Source organism: Gobio gobio (genome assembly GCF_949357685.1).
Source record: "Gobio gobio genome assembly, chromosome: 9".
Lineage (NCBI taxonomy): Eukaryota > Metazoa > Chordata > Actinopteri > Cypriniformes > Gobionidae > Gobio > Gobio gobio.
The window spans coordinates 43,356,810-43,380,912 of NC_137115.1; the positions used below are offsets into that span (position 1 = coordinate 43,356,810).

The 24,103-nt window shown below is 37.8% G+C and overlaps 1 protein-coding gene across 1 annotated transcript in view; it reads right to left on the reverse strand.

The window, feature by feature from the left end:
- megf11 (multiple EGF-like-domains 11) overlaps window positions 1–24,103 on the reverse strand; it is a gene marked incomplete at its 5' end in the record, with an annotated part of 127,869 nt that overhangs the window by 89,942 nt on the left and 13,824 nt on the right. The window contains 2 exons of the mRNA XM_079826160.1: window positions 17,875–17,975; window positions 18,483–18,584. Of these exons, the coding sequence (XP_079682286.1) occupies window positions 17,875–17,975; window positions 18,483–18,584 (203 nt within the window). The remainder of the gene's footprint in view (window positions 1–17,874; window positions 17,976–18,482; window positions 18,585–24,103) is intronic.

The window sequence follows — 24,103 nt, forward strand, 5'->3', positions numbered from 1 at the left end:
TTGGGCTTCAGAGGTGGGTTCCTTTCCTCTGTCCCCCAACGAGGAACCTTGTTCCTGCAAGTGGATTTCACTGAAGAAAATCGGTCTAGGTCATAAGTGGTGGCCGTGCCTACGCCTCCTTCGCTGTGGCCAGTGCCGCAGAAAGAAAGCTGGTGATTTACAGACTGTTCGTAATCAAGAAATGGCTCCTTTGTTAATGAAAATGCCCATAGATCCATACAGAGCCTTCTGAAACCATCATTCACTGGTAAATATGGGCAGTAAGTGAGCCACAACCGAGTCAACAAGCCGGAAAAATTAACGAATTGAGTCAAAACACGCGTCTTGAATGAGAAAATCAGCATATCTGGCGTCATGTACGTTGACAAGAGCAGTACATCAGTTACCGATGTTGGACAGAAAGGACTATGGACATTTGCATGCCTCCTTCAGCACAAATCTCTAAGGTCAAGAAGTTTGAGGCCCTGCCGTTCTTAACATAAAAGAGGTTTAGTTTGTTGTCCCTACTGCCTTCAAGTTCCTCTAAACACATAAATATCAAAAAAGTCAATATCTCTTCCTCTCTCAATCTCTAGTCTCTCCTACAACCTGCTTTTTCATTATTTAATTGATTAGAGAGTGAATGTCAATGGCTTCCTATTTTGTCCCGCAACGTTTCAGCCATAGAGGTAAGGCCTGTTAACCAATTCATCGTGAGTATCCAGTGACAGTCTGTTTGCTTTTCACATGCAGATTGATTCAACCCTGTGCACTACTTATCATTCTAATTGTAATGAAGACCATTTCACCAAGTACTAGGGCAAGAAAACAGGCCAGCTTTTACTAATCCATTCATCCATCCATCAATTTATCAATCCAGGAATTTATTAATCTATCCATCCACTCATCCATTATTTTGTCCATCTGTCATTAATCACCCTGAATAGCTTTGTATTGAATAAGGTTGCAACAACTAATCAATAAAATTGATAAACAATAATGAAAATAGTCAACAATGAATTTAGATTTAATTAAAAAAATACAACAATGGCAGAAATCACAACATATTTTACCGTTATATCCATCAAATCAGTTTTTCTAACAGCAAGTAAGTAACTGCTGCGGTGATTGTTAAACTTTAAATACTCCACGGACAACTCCACATTGTGCAAGCTTGTCACTCAAACAGAGACAAAAATGAGCGATCCAGTCATTTTGGAAAAAACAATTCATCACTGGATTTCACATTAATGTTATAAATAAAACCATAAAAACCATAATGAATTTAAATCCTATATCTAAAGCAAATATGTTGTTTATAAGTGTAGTCTGTATACTATATGCAAAACACTGAGTGGGAAAAAAATGTGTTAAATAAAAAAACTATTTGAAAACAGCCAGAGTTTAAATAACCATTAAATAAATAAATAAATCAGTGGTGATAATCATATATGCACCAGTAAGTGGGTGGGATATATTAGGCAGCAAGTGAACATTTTGTCCAAGCATAAGGATTTGAGTTTGCCAAATTGTGATGGCTATAGACAGCTGGGTTAGAGCATCTCCAAAACTGCAGCTCTGGTGGGGTGTTCCCAGTCTGCAGTGGCCAGTATCTGTCAAAAATGGTCCAAGGAAGGAACAGTGGTGAACCGGCGACAGAATCATGGGTGGCCAAGGCTCATTGATGCACGTGGGGAGCAAAGGCTGGCCTGTGTGGTCCGATCAAACAGACGAGCTACTGTAGCTCAAATTGTTCAAGAAGTTAATGCTGGTTCTGATAGAAAGGTGTCAGAACACACAGTGCATCGCAGTTTGTTGCATATGGGGCTGCATAGCCGCAGACCAGTCAGCATGACGCCTGTCCACCGCCGAAAGAGCCAACAGTGGGCACGTGAGCATCAGAACAATGGAAGAAGGTGGCCTGGTCTGATGAATCCCGTTTTCTTTTACATCACGTGGATGGCCAGATGCATGTGGGTCGCTTATCTGGGGAACACATGGCTCCAGGATGCACTATGGGAAGAAGGCATGCTGGGAGAGGCAGTGTGATGCTTTGGGCAATGTTCTACTGGGAAACCTTGGGTCCTGCCATCCATGTGGATGTTACTTTGACACGTACCACCTACCTAAGCATTGTTGCAGACCATGTACACCCTTTCATGGAAATACAATGTACATTTACACAGTTTATAGTATAGGTATAACCACCATTCTAAACTAATATGCTGATAGGCCTACATTGTAGCACAAGAACACACATACAAACAGTAGCTCGCACATCAAGTGCAGACTCTAGGCCCATGGAAAGATTCAGGAGCAGTTATCTTTGTTTATACCATCTGGATACTCAGTATTGATCAGATGATTGCATGTTTTACACAGTTTATTGAACAGGTTAGTTCATCGGCGTTCTAAACTAATGCGCTGATTCATTGTAACACATACAGACAGCGTACGAGCGCCTAAGTGCGTTCTTTCATCTCTTCTCGCACTTGAATGGATAAATACACTTTGCCAGTTTTTTCGAAAAAGCGATTTACAACATCATGCAAAACAACTCACTTCAGTGCCCGCGAGCTGTTTTCTGACACAGAGGCATGTTGCATCTATGACAACGCGCGAGCCGCGAAGCAAGATCACTTTTGCTTGCATCCTCGCGGAAGTTTGTCAATTCTATGTGTTTTAAGGCTTGCCAATTTGAATACTCAAGTGATTTTAGAACATTCAAGCACAACAATACGCAAAACAACTCAATTGACCGGTATCCGGTATTGATCAGTAAGCCCCTCCCCTCGAACGCAGATGAAGTGAGCCAATGGCAGTTGAGTATCAGTTGCACGGGTACCAGAACTCGGACATCTTTAGGTTTCAGCGCCATAGAGAAACATTGGAAGATCCGAAGCTTTCATCTGTTTGATGGTGTTTATGCTACAAAAAATGGTAAAACGATGTGCATGGGGTACATACACTGTTTCCAGGTATCCTGAAAGGATTTTCTGGTTCTGAACTTAACCCTCATTAACTTACGATTAAAGTTAGTGAGTCCATGCTATCATATAAACCTAAATAGCTAACTGTTCTCACGTCATGTAACAGTGTAGGTCGAAAACACATAAACGAATATCTACATTTCAGTGCCTCTCCATAATAAACAGGCTAAATGTTAATTACTTTAATTTTACCCTGTGGTGCGTGAACAGTGTTGATCCTGGATGTTGTCATCTGTGATCGTGACGACCGTAACATGAGGCTCCTCCCATGAGGCTCCTTGTGATCTGTAAACCCTTGCTTCCAAATGAATCTTGTTACGCACCATATTTATTTTAAAATCTTTTATATATCCCTCCATGGCATATTAAGTCCCACTTGAATGCTCCTCAACGAGAGGAGGGCCTTTCTGTGTCCAAAAACATCTTGGGACAAGGTTTTCACACTGACAGCTGTCATTGTAAAACAGTTAGCAACAGTAACTAAGGGGGGTGGGGCTTACCGATAGGTCAATTTCAGTGATTGCAAGCTGTTTTCTGTGACACAGAGAGTCACGTCTAAGACAGTGCGAGAGACACTGCACAGACAGGTAGGACTAATCGCTCTCTCATTAATGCATTCTGTGCTAATTTATCTACATCTGAGAACGAACAGAAATTTGTAAGAAATGTTATGACCCATAGACTAAATAACTGATGAAAAGAGAGCTGTAATGTCAAAGCAATACTGTGGGTATGGAATTCCAAATCTGCCAAAATAATACATATCCCGCAGCACTGCCCTCACAGCAAATAGAACCGAGCTGAACTGTGGCTCCAAAACCGTGATATTAACCAAACCAGGCCATGCAACGGGACAATGATCCCAATAACACCAGCAAATCAACACCAGAATGGCTGAAAAAGAAAAGAATCAAGATGTTGCAATGGCCCAGTCAAAGTCCAGACCTCAACCTGATGTGACGGGACTTTAAGAGAGCTGTGCATAAACAAATGCCCGCAAACCTCAAATAAATGAAGCAACAATTTAAAGAAGAGTGGGCAACAATTCCTCCAGAACAATGTGAAAGACTGAAAAAGTCATACAGCAAACAATTACTTCAAGTTATTGCTGCTAAAGGTGGTTCTACAAGCAATTGAATCTTAAGGTGTACTTAGTTTGTCACACATGGCAATATTACAGGCACATGGCACACAAGGCCTGGACTTTATGTTGTGTTTTTGGTTTAGTTTAATTCAGGCGGCAGTCTGAGGGGCTGTCGCTTTACTTTCACTGTGTTTATTTTGTCATTCAAGTTTGTTGAACGTTCGACGGTTCCTGCCTCCTTCTTCCCTGAGCTTTAAACCTCATTACAATATATCAGTGACATGCAGTGGTGTTCTGAAATGAGGAGGCAATGTTTTTTTATAAATCAAATGTAAATTCATGTCTTAGTTATACTTAATTTAATTTTCCTGGTTAAATAAACATTACTTACACTATCAAAAAAGAAAGAAACTAAATACAATTTTGTATTTTTCGGTAACAATGTAATGAATGTTATTTTTATTAAAGCCAAATATAAATGTCATCATTAAGAATTGTTATATTTATTCCAAAATAACTCAAGGCAGTAGCAACTTAACAATATATTTTTCTGTGAACTGATGTTCAGCTGTTCTTTTTAATAGTCAACTTATTATGGATCATCAGTCAACAAGCTTGGTAAACACAGTCACAGACAAAAAAAGTGGTACCTTTCATTTCACCAAGTTGATTGTGACCCCCCCAGAATCATTATGTTTTCAGACCATTTCAAGTTTGATTTTGATGTGACATAAAGCAGTGATATCCAAGTAGGTGAGTTGTTTACTTACTTTTTAATTAGTTTTCCCATTAACGGCATCATTTTGTTCATTCAGACTGATTCACAGACAAGCATGAAAACAAGAGGCAGAATTTATTGTGTGAACCAATCATAGCCTATCATATCGCGATGGAGGCATTGCATCCTTGTGACTTTCCCTATTAATTCTCATTAACCCACCACCACGTGCTTTAGGGTGTCTGTTAAAGGAACACACCACTATTTTTGAAAATAGGCTCATTTTCCAACTTCCCCAGAGTTAAACCGTTGAGTTTTGCGGTTTTCGAATCCATTCAGCCGATCTCCGGGTCTGGCGGTAGCACTTTTAGCATAGCTTAGCATAGATCATTGAATCTGATTAGACCGTTTGCATCTCGCTCAAAGATGACCAGAGAGTTTTGATATTTGTCCTGTTTAAAACTTGACTCTTCTGTAGCTACATTGTGTACTAAGACCGACGGAAAATTAAAAGTTGCGATTTTCTAGGTCAATATGGCTAGGAACTATACTCTGATTCCTGCGTAATAATCAGGGAACTTTGCTTGCCGTACCATGGGAGCAGCGGGGCAATGATATTACGCAGAGCCTGAAAATAGGCTAACTTCCGTCAGCATAACCAATGTGACAACCTAATCTTCAGTGTATTCCGGTTCAACTAGATATGGTTCAGGATCCGCACCAAAGTAAATATCTTGTGTCTCCATGGTTACAAGGCACACTCCCTGAGCAAGCAGGTTGTCACGTTGGTTATGTTGCTGGAAGTTAGTCTATTTTCAGGCGCCTGGTAATATCATTGCGCCGGCTGCACCCATGGACTGGCAGCAAAATTCCTTGATTATTACGCAGGAATGAGAGTATAGTTCCTAGCCATATCTGCCTAGAAATTCGCAACTTTTAATTTTCCGTTGGTTCCAGACAACCCATAACCCGTGTTTTTCCAACCTTCTACCCGTGAAAGTGCACTGGAATGGCAGTCAAACCCGTGACTTCCCACCCGTGAACTCGTACTAGATCGATGTACTCCCAGTTACGAGTTCTGACGTCACATAGCCCGCGAAGCAACAATAGCAGCCCCTATGGACGCGGTGTTAATGAAAGTCGTACATTAAAAACCAAATATAAGGTATTGCTCTAACGTTATTTATCCTCAAATGTTATGCATTATCAGCAGCTTTTCTAGTGTTCTAGTGTTCTAGTGCTAGTTTTTAGGCCATGGAGTGCAAGAATAAATGAATACCAAATACATTTCCAAATATACAAATAACGTAAAATAAAAGGTATAACAGCTTCTCTTGCCTTATGCGCCGTTTTTCTCCTCCGTTTCCCTCAAATAAGCATGGATTAAGCACCTTTGGCGATAGAAATTATTGTAAATGAGCATAATCCCCCGTAAGGTTTGCCATTCTTTGTTTACATCTAGCTACCGTTCAGGCAGTTTGGCGTGACTTTGCCTGGAATGCTACAAAGTCGTGAGTCGTGGTTTGAAGTCTTAACTTACAGGCTCAAAAACCAGCCTGGAACGCAGCATTAGTACACGATGTAACTAGAGAAGAGTCAAGTTTTAAATAGGAAAAATATTGAAACTAATTTTTTTGAGAGATGCTAACGGTCTAATCAGATTCAATGATCTATGCTAAGCTATGCTAAAAGTGCTACTGCCAGACACAGAGATTGGCTGAATGGTTTCGAAAACGGTAAAACTCAACTGTTTAACTTGTTGAGTTGGAAAATTAGCCTATTTTCAAAAATAGTGGCGTGTTTCTTTAAAACTCAATGGGCTCAGGGGAGGCAAGAGAGAGACACAGACTCCAGCTGTAACTTTACCTGCTGGTGTCGCTGTTGGACAGTGTTACTTTAGAAAAAACAGTGATTTATGTACATTTTAATGTCATACATCTAGAAAGTTGGCAAAACATGGACAAATTGAAGAAATTCAATAATCAGAGAAATCATCGACCAAAGTAGTTCATAGTTGCTTTTTCCTCTCAGAGCTTTGGCACAAAGAGTAACCTTTTAATGCAACTGCACAATTACACATTCTTCCTCCATGACTTCCATCTCTACTTTTTAATACAGCTGGCACAAGAAAAGAGGAGAGCGAGTAAGTGAGAAACATGGTAGCTTTGCAGTGGCGTCTGGGGACTGGTGCAGCCATTAACTATGTGAGAGTGAGAGGGCCTTAATGAAGTGAACTGTGCTCTCAGAGTTAATGAGAGAGTGAACTCACCACTAGAGCAGTCCAGTCCTCCCCAGCCTGGCTCACACTGACACGTATCAGGAGACACACACCGACCATGGGCACACTCCTCGGTACATCGTGCTATCAGAAATAAAAGAACAAAAAAGACAAAGAAACAGAAAATAATGCTTTAAATATAGCAGAAATAGGAAAAAATAATAACTTTGCAGACAATGGATGGGGTTTGAGATCATTCCCAAACACAAATAAGACATTGTATGCATCTTGCATTAGACAGAAACATGAATTATCGCAGGAGGCTGTACAGACACTGTAGGTCTGCGCCTCTCGTAAGACATAATTTAGCCGGCCACAAACGTCTGCTGATGTGCTGATATGGAGGATAATGACTACACTGGCCATTTTCCAAAGATGGCTGTCACCGATGCCTCCTCGCCAGAGTAAAGCCCTTCCTATAGCCACACGTTTAAAACACTCACTCTGACCACATGCTAAACAATTTCCTAAGAGATAGAGTCCTTGGTCAACATCTTAGTTTATCACATGAACCGGTTGTTCCATGCAAAATGAGCCGACGTAAGCAGCCACAGCCGCAAGGAAACAAGCTGTAAATCCCTCCAAATTTGATCAGCCTGCACTTCGCCACAATGCTCTAACACAGCGCCAGCCAGCCTGTTTACAAAGTGTGCAGTTTTCTTGATCATTCCTATTGAACAACACAGCATCGAATTGATTGTCTATAGCATTAGTATTCCTTCCTGGGCCCTCGCATTGGTCAGATATTTGGATTCGGACAAGTAATAAAATGACCTACCAGTTTTCTTATTTTTTATGCTTTTCGGGGCGATGAAAAAGATGAATTAGAGGGAAAATATGGCGTTAAAAATGAATAATGCTTAAGGGAGTGAAGGTCACCTGGCCAGCAGGACTCAAACCGACAGGCTCTTATCGGAGTCAGGAAACAGTTGACCCCCAAAGCTTCCGGAACAATCCACTTTGATTGGAATCAGCAGTGACTCTCCAAGTATGGGCGGAAGAGAGCATGTACTTCTAGACATTTTAGCGTGAAGAAGTAAAAAAAAAGAAAGTGTCAGATGCTATGGTGTGTCCTTATCTTTGACCATGAAATGTGCGAAGGTTGGTTCGATCAACAATGCAAAGTAAATGTGGCCGGTCATGCATTTTGTTGAAAGAAACCTGATAAACACAATGTGATGACTAGCATTTATCTTGTCTGGTTAATATGCTTATTATGATTCTCTTGGGTAACAGTGAGAGCAGTCTTTCCTAACCGCAATGAAATAGTAAACAATTCCAATGAAACGCAAACTCAAAATGTAATGAATTCAGATTCTCATAAAGTGTTATGTAGCAGTATAGTGGAGTGCATGTTAATCTGAATAAATCAATTCAAAGAGAACTATGGGATTGGTACTAGGACTTCTTCCCCTTCTACTTAAATGTGTTCCTCCAAACCACACAAGAACCACTCAGTAAAGAGCAATATTTCAAGTTCTGTCACGTTCACAGGAGCCCTGAAGTATGACACAAATCTTAAATGTCAACACCTCGGGAACAGTGAATTATTTTGGTGCCCACACATTTTGTGGTGCTTATGATAATCTGCTTTTTACCAGTAAATTGTTTTGAAATATTACTATACATATTTATACTGAGGGGAAGGGGTACAGATTTATTTTTTTTATTCAATGGAATCTTTTTTGATAGTTTTTTGAAAGTTTTTATGAACTTAGATTGCACTGTATATGAATGCTCCATAAACTATGGGTGGAAAGTATATATATATGTGACCCTGGACAAAACCAGTCATAAGTCGCACGGGTATATTTATGGCAATAGCCAACAATACATTGTATGGGTCAAAATTATACATTTTTCTTTTATGCCAAAAATCATTATAATATTATGTAAAGATCATGTTCCATGAAGATATTTTGTAAATGTCCTACCGTAAATATATCAAAAATGTATTATTTGTAGTAATTTGCATTGCTAAGGACTTCATTTGGACAACTTTAAAGGTGATTTTCTCAATATATACACTCTAAAAAAAGGTTCTATATGGCACCAAAAATGGTTCTTGGCTCGTAATCATAGGGGAACCTTTTAAAGTGCTATATAGCACCAATTTTGGTGCTTCAGTGGTTCTTCAGAGGTTCTTCACCGGACTAAGGTGCTATATAGCACCGCTAACTAAGGTGCTATATAGCACCGCTACCATCTACAGAACATGTTAAGATATGCTGCTATATAGCACCAAAAGTGGTTCCTCTATGATTACGACGAAGAACCATTTTTGGTGCCATATAGAACCTTTTTTTTTTTAGAGTGTAGATTTTTTTGCACCCTGAAGATTCCAGATTTTTAAATAGTTGTATCTCGGACAAATATTGTCCTATTGTCCTAACAAACCATACATGATTTGAAAGCTTATTTATTCTAATTTCAAAGGGTTTTTTAAAAAAATTGACCCTTATGACTGGTTTTGTGGTCCAGGGACACATGTACTGTATCTACTCTCTATCTACATACTGTACTATATGTCTCTCTCTCTCTCTCTCTCTCTCTCTCTCTCTCTCTCTCTCTCTCTCTCTATATATATATATATATATATATATATATATATATATATATATATATATATATATATATATATATATATATATATATATATAATATATATATATATATATGGCAGTGGCTTTTTGCACTAAGTGCAAATAGATGATAGATGATATTTACACTAAGTGCAAATAGCTGTTGATGCAGTTCTTTGCAATATGTGTAAATAGTAATTACATGCAAAAGCCTACTAAGTGAAAATAGTGATATATTTTATTTACACCGTGTAAAAGTAGCAGTTCTTTGCAATATGTGTAAATAGTAATTACATGCAAAAGCATACTAAGTGAAAATAGTGATATATTCCATTTACACCATGTAAAAGTAACAGTTCTTTGCAATATGCGTACATAGTAATTACATGCAATTTATACTTTATTTTGACAGATACATACTATTTGCACCTCAGTATTGTTGTACATTAACAGGATGCAATAATAACATAGAGTGTAAATGATTATATTTATTAAAATTATTAAATGGATGCTGCCTTAATGGGTTAATAAAAGCCCTCCCTACACCTACCCTTAACCCTACCCAATACATGCTTTTATTATTAATAAACATTTCGTTAGGCACTTTATTTCCACTTTTAGAACATTTTCTTAATTTTTATTGAAAGTAAATGCCTATCCGATGTGATATGTGATGGGAAAAGGGAGAAGAACTCGGCAAAAGGCGGATTCGAACCCGGGTCAATCGCATCAAAAGCTAGATCCTTAAGCCTTATGGTTTACTGCGCCACGGAAGACATTTGAAATATCCACGTTTTTTATCTTGTTTGGCCCAACCAGGCATTGTTAGGCGGAGCTAGTGCAAATAGCACTTGCCAACAAGGCATGCTATTTGCACTTGGTGTAAATAGACACTCCGTATATATTAGGGCTGGTCCGAATACCATTTTTTGAGCTTCGAAGCTTTTGTAGTAATCAACATCGAATATTCAAAGCTTCGGAGGCAAGGAGCTGAACATATCCTTCTCTCTAATAAAGGCTGGAATCTGGAGAAGCGGCGCACCTAATGCTGGCAGGGCTGCTAGCGTGACGCGTCCGGGCTTATATGCTCGTGCAATGAATTATTGATACACAAAACACACAGGTCTGTTACGTCCCAGTTTTGATATACTATAGTAGTAAAAATAATTCTGTTCAGTTATAGATTAGGCTACAGTTAGTTTCTGCCCCTGGGGCCGGGCTTCGGGCCAATTTTCACGTCATACCTCAAACGCAGGCTTTTTTCTTCATTTTATATTTTAGACATTCATTAATTAAAAGAAACAATGAGGTGTGCTACGCTGGTGGAAACAACATGAGACCACGACTGTCAAAACGGCTCGCACAGTGTTTAGAGTATCGCCGCAAATGAGTAAAGCAAGCCAACACGCAAACTGCCGACGTCTTAGATGCTCAAAAACACAATCATCTTCATTAAAACGAATGAGACTAAATGCTCTTACAGTGCTTAGGTCATTGACATGAACTCCGTTAAATGTGCATAGGCTAGCGCAAGAATTGAAGATCGGATTTATATTAATTTTGTGGAGAGGTGTAGCTAAGGTAAGACAATACCTTTTTATTTATTTATTTTTGAACACGTTTAGGCTACTCAAAAAAACAAAAAAAAGGTTCTATATGGCACTAAAAGTGGTTCAAAAAAGTGATAGTATAGGCTAAACGTTTAAACCAACATTGTGATGCTTGAAGGGTTTCATATCTATGGATTTTATTATAAGCAAGACAAGTCAAGTGTTGATTTAAGAGGATAAATGGATCAAACGGGTTGTTAACTCACTGTCGGCCGCTTGGTCGTTACTTTAAAAAACAAAAACTTTAATTTAACAAACAAAAAAAATGCTTTAAACATTTTTCTAAATTAACTTAATAAAGAAACGAAACGAAATATAACTTATTTGACATTAAAAACAAAACTGAACTATTTTAATGGCTGCAATGATGTGTAATAGGGAGGAATGTTTACTAAAAAAAAGGTTCTATATGGCACTAAAATAAAAAAAATACAAAAATACAAAATAAATAAATAAAAAAACACGTCACTTCACTTTATTTGTTTCGTTTGCATGCGCCATTGCGAGCAGCATCAGCCTAACCTCAACTTGTTAGCCTCAAAATGCCTTTTTACTGTGGTGTTGGTGTTGGTGATCAGTGTTGGGGAAAGTTACTTTGAAAAGTAATGCATTACAATATTGTGTTACTCCCTTAAAAAGTAACTAATTCAGTTACTTAGTTACTTTTTAAAAAAATTAATGCGTTACGTTACTTTTGCGTTACTTTTTCTCACCTGGGCTGGGCTTGTTTTTGTTTTTGTTAAGGTAAGCTGTCGGACACGGCCGGGCTAGGGCCAGGGTCAGGCTATAGGGCCTATGAGGCCCGTGCAGGGCTCTAAGACTAACTACAATTAAAAAACTGAACGTGTCACTTCAGCCAAACTAACGGGCGTCTCAGCACATCCGCAGCAGCAGTCAGATCGTATTCTTCACGAGAGCGAGGAGCTAAATTACAAGATGATCGCAGAATATTTGGTTTCAAAGCGATGTAAAAGCACCTATTTAAGGGAGTTTGTCATTTTATTGTTTTGTTGCTATGTTTTTCATTAAGAATAATAGCTAATGAACCCACAATTCAAGCAACCCGCCCCTGAATTGGCAAACCAAAAGAAAACGGTGCACGGCTGCATGCGTTCAGCCGCTCAGTGCACAAGCACAGCAATGAGGGAAACGGTGAGGGAATTTATTTTTTTTACCGTCACATCCCTAACGTGTAAAAAGAATAATACATTTTGATTCTATTATTCTATTTTCCACAATGTCAAACGAACGCAGTTTAACCCAAAATGCAAGCTCAGACATGGCTTCTGCCATATAAGCTCGTGCAGTTGTGCGCTCTGCTGCAGGGAACACTAAGAAGAAGCAAAAATATTTATTAAGTATAACGAGGCTATTAAAAATGGCTTGGCTATAAGATAATTGAAAAAAAGTATTGTATTTTATAGTGATTTTATAGTGTAAACTTATGCAAGCGCGAATGAGAGTTTGGAGTGGGATGCCGGGGTGTTCGCGGAAAACAACAACAACGAATATTCGAATCACAAATTTGAAAATCGAATACCAACCCATCGAACGAATATTCGAATATTCTGGTCCAGCCCTAGTATATATATACACTATGTGGTGGAAATTGCAAATTGCCTTCTTGGTTGAAATAGTTTCTGAATGAATTAAGCATCATTTTGCATGCAAATAAACAACGCTCATATGAGTGAATTAATGTGTGTGCATGGTTTGATGCTGGCACACACTAAAGCTGGATGCAGTAGGTAAAGGATGAGGCAGGACTTGCCCTCATTCCTGGCCAGCATGGCTATAGATTATCACTCTTTCAGCCTTTGACTGGGCCCTCAATATTGGACATAAGCACAGGAAGGGGATGGGGAGAGGGAGAATCCCAAATACCCAGAGGATAGTGCTTAGAGCAGAAATGCTCCACACACAGAAAATGCTAAACCTGCCACTGGCAAATAATGCAGTATGGATTTACACAGCACTGAGAACCTGATATTCAAGCATGCCCGTTCTCCTCCAGCTCAAAAAAAGAAAAACCCTTAGCATTTTGTGCTGACAAAGACATCAATTCGACTTCTTGAAATCAATGAAGCCATACAACGTGCTCAAAAGCGAGGTTTAAAAAACTGGTGATGAAATGATTGATTTTTGTTACAATCAGCAATTTCTGATCAGACAACTGAGAAGAAATGCTAATTTGTCACATCTTTTCAGCAAATTAAAATTAATTTATGTAACGTAGGTGAAAGGATAAAGCGTGCCTTTTCCCGAGAGCTGAATTGATGTACGTGTCTATAATACTTCAGAAAATAGGTCTTGCATTTTAATTAAAATTCAATGAATCTTCTTCCTTCTACACAGAAAAGGACTGTGTCTGCAAGCTCTAGTGAAAAATGATGTTTTTCATTTCGATAAAAGGCTAATCTCATTACACAGTGGCGTTATCATACCGCGTAACAAAAGAGCTAATTGTAATTGTCATGCATTATTACACTCAATACTCATCTGGCCAAAGATTTAAACATACAGTTTGACAATCAGTCAATCAATCAACACATTAAATAATCCAAGTTTATTACTGTATACATCTACTATAATGTATTTGGTATATATATATATATATATATATATATATATATATATATATATATGAACATTAATAATGAAACTAAAAAAGGTTTCAAAATCAAACGCAGGCAAATGCGTGATCTTATCTATTCCATCAAATCTACTTTGCGATGGTGCATGGGACTTTATTAGAGCAACTAATTCTCCAGCAAGAAGCTGCAGCATGCACATAGCATCATTAATACTGCATCACTAACTATTTGAGACTCTTCTGACCAGATGGTGTAAACTGCTTTGGCTTCATGAGGTTTGGCTCCAAGAAAAGTCATTGCAGCTCAGTATGAGCAAGATCTCTTCCTCGACATAAAATGCACACTTGCAAAAACAGTGCTAGTGCTATGACAGGAATAAACTCATTGGCTAAAGGTTCTGTGTAGGAAGAAAGCATACGGTCACTACAGACAATCCTCTTTTAGGCCCACTGACAGTTTGGGATTGATAGGTGCAGTGCATGCAGGTTAAATGACTCAAATGTTTCTGGCACCTCACTATGGACACAGAAGACAACCTGCAAACATGTCACCTTCAAAGCAGAGGCTGTGTCAGTTTAGGCCATTAATGAATGATTTCTTTAAAATGCAGCTAATGCACAAGGGACTGATTCTACTAGGAAAGTAGCTCATAAAAGGCACATTTGAGAGTATAAACCCTAAGGTGTTTGATACTGAGAAGATCCACATGTATATGTAATGAAAATGGCTTTAATACCTTCTCTTGTCCCTGCGAAGTGAACATAGCTAGATCTATAAAGCTCTTAATCCAACCCACTGAGAGCAGAAGGATTATATACAGAGCAAATGCAGAAAAAAACCCCACTGAAATCCATATACCTCTCTAAGGTGACCACACCATTGCACAAAAAACACCTTATTATACTTTTTGCTGGCAGCTTACTTTCAACGGCCAAATTGTACCCTGAAATCAAATAAAGTCAGCACAAAAATATATGTCTAGATGAAGAAATGTTTAACAATTTATATTTGATGGAGAGGCTACATAGGTGTCTGTTTAGCCATGGATGTGCAGGCGACATCTGGTCAGTGAACTATTTATTAAATGTCTAACAAATAGGCAAAAGTCCACTAATGAAATAAAAAAGAAAGTGTTAAACAATCAATGCCAAAGACAGGTTGGCAAGCTTTGGTTAAGGAAAGTAAAACAGCTTTAACACAGCCTATTGCCTAATGCATATTACAGTAACATGACTAAAGAAAATGTTCAATAAATAACTGTTTTTCTTGATAATCACAATAAACAAGTCAAGTTATCAGTTCATTAGCCTAAAAGTAGACTGCTCATGGCTGCATGCAAGCTACAGTAGCATCTTGCTGCATGGACAGAGTGGGAATACAATTGAAGAGCATATACTGACTTTTCTAAACATGGCTCATCCAATCAAATCTGTTTTTATAAAGCATATTTTGAAACTCTATGTACAGACATGATTTAAAAAGCACATAGGTAATAAACATAGCTTGAGGTCACTGAGGGGAAAACATTTATGCCTACCATCTTCTCCACAGATGGTGTGGTTTCATTACAGAAACAACTGTTAACATGAAATTGTTGCCGCTATTGTGTGGTAATGAGAACATTATTGATTATTGTCATTGTCTTCTTCCACACAGACCACCAGACAATGTCAAAACTGATCCCTATCCCAGCTGCACCTAATCCCATGGTTGTTATAGCAGTGCCTTCAGGCTACAGACAGAGCTGGACACAATCCCACTCAATAAGGACAGAAACATGAGATCAACTTTATCTTCAACAGACCATGGTCACTCGCATTCTCGCAATCAGCCATAAAAAATGCTTGTTACTAAAGGTCATTGTTGAAACCTCTTCCTTTCTACAATGACCTTTAGTAACGAAAGAACAATATCTGGTGAACAGGATGTTGATTTACATGCGGGTTACAATCAATGACTTTTTTTTGGCTCTTATTGTTTCAATTTTATTCAAAGGGAACCAAGAAAATCAAGTAGATTTGGTCATTTGCAATATTAGTATGATTAGTACAGGAATAGTTAACACCAAAATAAAAAGTCAAATCTTCCAACATTCCTGCTAATGTTGTTCTCAACCTTTATTTATTTTCTTTCTTACGTGCAATTCAAAATGAAAAAAATTTGAAGAATGTTCATGGTTCTCTTCTTCACACAATGAAAGTGGATGGGGATTAGGGGACATCACGTTTCAATCAAACAACCAAATAACATAAATAAATAAATAATAGTATATTATCATGTTGTATTATATAATTAATTAAATCAACATAAAAGTAGGAAAAGAAACAAAGAAGGTTTAAATCATTACTCACAGAAAATGTACTTTCATTGCATGCAAGAGCAGTTTGGACATTCTGCTATACAGTAAATACGGTGGACCACCTAAGAAAGAAACCCGTCTCAAAAAAATATGATGGTAAGTAAATAACAGATTTTTAGTTTATGGATGAATTGATTAAAAGCTAATAGAAACAGTATGAGCAAACATATCAATTATTAAATAACTGCTGAAATATCAAATTGCTCAATACCTGCTGTCATGAGAGCAAGGTATAAACAGTAAAAATTCAAAATGTCCTTGGAACATAAAACGTGTGTTTTGTGGCATATGTAAATGACAAAGCTTTTAAATCGAAACTACAAAGACTGGCAATGCTGGTTAGGTCCCTGTCACATAATGATTCTTTTTGATATGGTGAAATACATTTTTTAATTAATTATGAATTAGTGTGACTTCGCATAACAGCATTGCAGGTTTGTATGCAGCATTTCAACCGACCACACCGTCTGTGACTTATCCTTTTTTGTTCACATTATTAAACTGAATTGAATTTTTATGATTCCTGCAGAGCTGGATATCACAGCTGCCCATATCAGGACTTAATGTAGGCTGTTAATTCCGATCGTCCTCATGGGAGTCCATTTAAAATACACAGGCTGAAGAATTACATGATATTATGCTTATAACGTCAGGATGCTTTAAGAGTGGTTATAGAGTTGGCACACAGGCACAGAATACATTTATCATAATCTTACATATTCAGAACCTAAATACGGGACCACAGGTATAAATTTCATGATCAGCTTTTATGCAAACATACAGTAGTCAGAGCTACAAGATGAAGAAAAGCCATCCACCAAGGAACTACATTCATCAGAAAGCCTGTCCCACCCTCTTGTTAATAATGCCGAGTCGCTGTGAGGACATCAAATCCCATTTGCTCTTAAGCTACGTGTGTTGATTATTATCCTCTCCCTGGAGCTCTGTAAGACTGTCATTTACCTCATCACCTTGACACGGTCCTGTACAAGGTCCTTTCACGCAGAGATTTTTGCATATTGTCAAACAATCGCTGAACCGTGCGGGCCAAAGGTCTGAGCTGACTGACGGGATTCACTCACTTGTGATTAAAACACATTAAAGAATAATGAGTCTGGCCTACACAATAACCAATCGTGAGAAACAAAACACACATTTGGCAGTGCGAAAAGACAATAAACTAGTATAAAAGCTGACATTTTTGACATTCATTGCTCATAAAATAATCGCTAAATCTATCATTCAGACCACAGCCAGGGAAAGTTGTTATTTCCTTAATTAGCATATTATCTCCAGAACGAATGGAATTAGGACAATGTATTTGCAGTGAATCACTCAAGATTCTTTTTTCCAAAAAATGAGCGATAACTGAATGCTATTAACGCCGTTGTAATGGCGCACTGGCAGTGTTAAAAATGAATATATGAGCAAACCCAATATGAGTAGGACCAGTAATGAAAGGCACAAATTATGCCTGAAATATGCAGTTACAAAAATGCCTCAAAGATGGCTGAGATTTTGATGAATGCCTCTGGAGGAAGGAGTGGGGTTCAAGGCTTAAGAGGACATCGCTCAAGGAGATGAATGCTTTTATTGTGCTCATAACCACTTGCAAGAAAGAGAAATTGAACTGTGCTGATTTAAAAGGAAATAAGCGAGCAAAATATTAAAGACACTCACGGACACACAAATCTCCACTCTCAAAGTAACCGGGACAGCATTGTGAACGGCGGCGGTACATGGTCCTCACCCCACGCCGATAAGCTGTCTTGTAGCTGGTTCTGAGATGGAAACACATACACATTCACACAAGAGAAAGCATTAACATCAATAACCTGGCAGGTGAACTCCACAAGGACATTATGACATGCAGCTGGCTACCGTTAGCTTTTCTATTTTTGTGTTAATCCTAGCCAAGCCCTAAAGGTGGAAAAAGGAGAAATAAACATAATTAAAGTGAGTTAAGGAAAAGTTTCTGTGCTCGTTGAAGGACAACTCGCCTCTGAATGCTACATTGCAGCACAGTGACTCATTGGGCCCACAGCTTTTAGCCCGGGACACTGACGATAAAGTCTTTAATGCAGCAATTAAAACCAATGTAATGTCGGATGACAGTCAAATGGCCATTTCCATCTCGACTCTAACCACTACAATCACGACTGGTAACATTAACACTTGGTGATAAAAACACTGGCACACCGGCACCTTGATTTTTATGTGTCTAGTGGGAGAGTGCTGCTTGTTGCCATGGAGCTGAATTGTCACTGCAGATCAAAGGTCACACTCACCTGTGTCTGGTGCATTTGAACCAATTGAGGATGTCGGTGCACCTGGTGTAGTAGATCTGGTCAAATGGATGAGCGTAGGACTCTTGAACAGTCACTGCATAGCTGAGAGAGGGAAAGAGCAAAGAGAAATGTCAATCTCTTACTTATGTAATGATATTTCCCCCCCTTTTTTTGTTGAAATACATTTAGGCCATTGTCCAACACAATATTCAAAGGTGATTAAAATGTCCACTGGTATTTCTGATACAGGCACGTGCAGAGGGGGGGGGGGGGGGGGGGGGGGGGGGGGGGGGGGGGTGCTCGAGCCCCTGCCCCTTTTTTAAAATGAATCAAAAGTGCCCCTCTCAGACAAATATCAATGATAATATCGTGGTCAATAAAACTAAATAAATGTGATTATTATAACATGACAATGTATACAATAGTAACGAACGGCTCAAAAGTCGGACAATTTCTGTTGAGGCGTTGCCATAACGCGTTGCTATGGGTTGCGTTGCGTGCGTTTTGTTTGACTGCTGATTTTCCACTGTTCGGAAACGGCTCTCGAGCCAAATATGGTCCTTTCATAGAGTGTGTGGCCTTGCGGGAAAAAAGTAAACCAATATTTTTTTTTTCATCCATAATCAGAGCTAATGTGTTGATTTAATTACAAATCTATATATTAGCTAGGGATGCACCGATCCACATTTTTTCACTTCCGATCCGATCCCGATACCTGAATTTGGATATCGGCCGATACCGATACTATTCCGATACCAGAGCTGTGTTTGCTTTAATATTATTATTATCATTATTGTTGATTTTATATGATGCTGACATAAACTCCACTCAACAGGCAAGTATGATATGAACATAATAGTGACCCAAATTATCATGGTTATCAATTTATATTTGAAAGTCAACAAACAAAAAATAAATCAAGCAGCTCTACGCACTTTTTTAAGCTAGATTCTGTGGGATTTCCTTCCTTATAATGGCCGTTGTCAATGGCAACGCATAATGCATAAATCTCTAATATTATATCTGTAAATATATTCTCAAGCAATATTCTCATCAGTGTTCTATCAGCTATGACACATTTAAATCTAGCATATTTTGTGTAAGAGCCCATACAGTATTCTAGTGAAATAAAGCATATATTTTCATATGATTTGACAGTTTATTTGATTAAATATCAAAAATCCAAAAGGTGTGCATCATACCTAACACCTAGACGAACACTTTACAGTCAGTTGTATGACCAAGTCATTCTCTTCAAATGCCATTTAAGTTAGAAACGTGTATAGCCTACCAATGTTGTATGTAACTTTAGAGACGGTCCCTAGATTCGCGAACGTCAAGCCAACCTTGCCAGTCATATAAGATGCGCTCTGGTTCTGCTGTGTTTTGTTTGAAACTATTTTCGGTGCTGAAATAGAACAAAAACTGACAATCACTGTATGATGAATGAATCTCCTGCGTGCATCGCTCATTTATCTCTGCTTTGAGTGTAGATTTCAGCGAGAGTGAGAGCCGCGCGCGCTCTGAACAAAACTCCGCTAATCTGAACACCTCTGATTATTATATTCATAAACTCAATATAAACACGTGTGATTGGTTATAATGCGCAAAGTGATTATAACAGATGGCTTTTGAGAAGACTATAATAAGTTCTAAGTGGCTGGTGTGAGTGTTACACAGCCGAAATACACGCAATGGCGATTGTCAATGTCAAGCCCTGATTATTATCTCTTAAAATGTCACCCTAGTCTTATCTGCTTTTTTAAATGCTTGATTGCGTTCGTTGTGTTGTACGACGCGAGGGAGCTTCCACCTCTCTGAATTACGGTTTTGCAAACATTGTCTTCAGTGTTGCCAACTCTCGCGAGACAAATAAGCAACCGCAGCTTCAAAAACAAGCCCAAAACAAGCCCAATATTATTATATAATTTATTATCATCAATATTATTTATAATAAATAATTTTTTGATCAATAAATGAGCCTGCAACATATTAAACTGAAACCTCTCAGAGTTTGAAAAGCAAAAACAGATGTGATTTTCCAAAAATCATCAAATTGCAATAAAGGACACACAATATCCTCCGATCAGCTGTGAACAGAAGAGGTTTGAAGAGTAAAGAGTGACATGGAGGCCAATTATGGTAACCCATAGTCGGAGTTAGTGCACACATATTAGGGGCAGTAAGTAGTGAACAACACACACTGCAAACCGTGAAAAAGACAAGCCCTGCATCTCATTGTGCACACTATCTGCCCTAGATAGTACTGAAAATTACTAATGTCACACTATTTAGGATGGATAGTGTGCACATTGGGACACAAGCACTACAGCGCTGCAATATAGCCACATATTTAAAATAAAATAAATTCGAACCATACCTACTGTTATTATTAGTAGACTTGTTTTTTTTATAATAGCCTGTAATTTTAAATACATTACAAAAATATTTTTTTAATTAAATTAGGTGCCTCTCCTCCCTCTTTCCTCTCCATCTCTGCTTGTGCTATTGTTTGTAAAAATGTCTATTTAAGTCTACTAACTTTCATTACGTGCATTTATAACGTCACATGCCTGCACGTTGAACGCGATTTTTCTTCAATGAAGGGGAGAAGGAGGCGGGATATAAAAGGACCGATTACTACAGCACTTGTATCGTTGCACTGAATGCCTGTTGTGAGAAGACAGTGTCAGTCAATGTATTGGACAAAAAAGCGACCATAAATGTAAAGAAACGAAGTTGCTTATTATATTTTCCTAACAAGCAACCACATTTTTTAAAATAAGCCCAAAAAACCGCAACCCGCGACTCGTGATTTTTTAACGCGACTTGCCAAAAAAAGAAGCCGAAAGTCGCGTGTTATACGTGGACTTGGCAACTATGATTGTCTTGCTCTGCGGTGTGTCCAGTGTGAAGTATTTCAACACAGCTGACATTGGCTAGCCACAATGCTGCTCAATGCTATCCTGCTGCAAACTGCGGAATGGATTTCCTGAGCGGGGCGTGTCTCATAACTCTGTCTCATACTGGATCGGATCGGCCCCATCCCTAATATTAGCTATATATTTTAAAGTATTACACAATTCACCAATGCCCGTTTGTCATGTATTTACACCAACCAATCGTGATCTGGCAAAGCAAGTTCAAATTCCATTGGGCGATGTGAAGTGGAGCGGTAATTTTCTGTTCTTATTCATAAATCGGTTGAAAATTACATGGACAGACGAACTAACGTTTGTGGAACAATTTCCTGCGGTTTGTCTCATTTTATAAATTGCATCACTGACAAAATGGATTTTAACAGACAACAAACAAATCCCTGCACAAAACCATTCAGCAGCAAAAATCGCATTAATGGTAAGTAGTGTTAAATTCACTTGTATTTATGTAGCCTATATTGATTCACAGTTTACTATTTCATGAAACTATCAAAGTTAACAAAACCCAAGGCACCTACAGGCCTATTAAGCTAAGTGTAGGCTGGCGAAATGGTTACATGAAAGGACTTATTACCATTTTTTAATATTATGCAGCATTATGAAAGAAGTCTCTTATGTTCATCAAGCCTTCATTTATTTGATAAAAAACAGCAATATTGCGAAATATATTAAAATAATGGTTTTCTATTTTAAAATAATTTAAAATATAATTTATTCCTGTGATCACAGCTGGATTTTCAGCATCATTACTCCACTCTTCAGTGTCACATGATCATTCAGAAATCATTCTAATATGAGGATTTAATGTCAATGATGGAAACTGTGATACTCTTTTCAAGATTCTTTGATTAATAAAAAGTTAAAAAGAACATAATGTAATAATAGTTCACAATATTAGGCTACTGTTTTTTCTGTATTTTTGATTAAATAAATTCAGGCTTGATGAGCATAAGGATATATATATATATATATATATATATATATATATATATATATATATATATATATATATATATATATATATATATATATATATATATATATATATATATATATATATAATGTGTATTAGATTAGATTCAACTTTATTGTCATAACACAAGTACAGGTACAAGGCAACGAAATGCAGTAAGAGGCTGGTTCTATATATATATATATAGGGTATATATATATATATATATATATATATATATATATATATATATATATATATATATATATATATATATATATATATATATATATATATATATATATATATATATATATATATATATATATATATATATATATATATATATATATATATATATATATATATATATATAGGGTGTATATATATATATATATATATATATTATATATTTACATATTGCCCCTTTTTTACATTTGAGCCCCTGCCCCTGACGAACTCTCTGCACGGCCCTGTTCTGATATAATTATAAACAAAAACAATTATTACATGCACTGCACCTATCAATCCCAAACTGTCAGTGGGCCTAAAAGAGGATCGTCTGTAGTGACTGTATGCTTTCTTCCTCCACACAGAACCTTTAGCCAATGAGTTTATTCCTGTCATAGCACTAGCACTGAAATTTACAAGCTATGATGACTTTCACCTCGATATTTTAGCGCGGATGTATACCTAGCCGAATTGCACTGTAGGGGGCGAGAGAACGAGTCTTCGAACCTGTGTGTATGCCTACTAGTGTTGTCAAAAATATCCAAATTTCGCTATGTATCGATACTGAAATATCTGAAACGATACAATACTTATGTTCTACAGTATCGATATCAGCTGCGCTCTCCTCTCCGACCGACAGCGAGTTGACCCGCACCCCCGCCTCCTCTCATTCAGTCCGTTTAATCCTCTGAACATTGCGAACGGGTGTTCTGCTGGACTTTTGTTAGTATTGGTGTGACCGGTCTGAATTTCGCGCAGGGTTGCACATAAAGTTAATTCTACTAATTCCAGCTCGCATCTGAAGCGCACACACACATACCGTAATAAAGCCGCCTCTGACATACAAGTGCAAAAATTAGCTCCTTTTTCCATCTTATTAATGGTCAAATACACTCAAAAATGTCTCAATGCCCATCTTGGTGAGTTTTAACGTAAACACAGTCGTAACCAGCTCAGAGGAACAGTGGGATCCATGCGTGCGTCAGGTCTTAAAGGGACAGAAGTTATTTATTATTCAAACTACAAAAAGACAAACGATCACTTACGAGAACACATATTCTGAATGCCTTCGGAAGAATCCAAATGAGCCATTTTAATCTAGATTAATCTAGATTAATCTTGGAATTAATCTAGATTAATCTAGATTAAAAAAATTAATCTATGCCCACCACTAATAACACTAATACACGTTAATTTGCCCAGCACAAATATATATATATTAGTGCTGGGCAAATTAACGCGTTAACACGGGCGTTTCATTTTTTTAATTTTAAGGCATTAAAATATTTAACACAATTAACGTTAGATTTTATATACATTTTTGCCAGGCGTTACATTATATGATCACGCTCTTATTCATGTAAATGCTTTTAAACCATTTGTGCGACAAGACAAAAGAGAACACGCTGTATGTCAGTGTCCTGTCTGTGTGACTGTCTCAATCAGATCCCTAGTTGCGTCAGTCTCGTGCACACATCGAGTTCTCTTTCGCTCTTGAA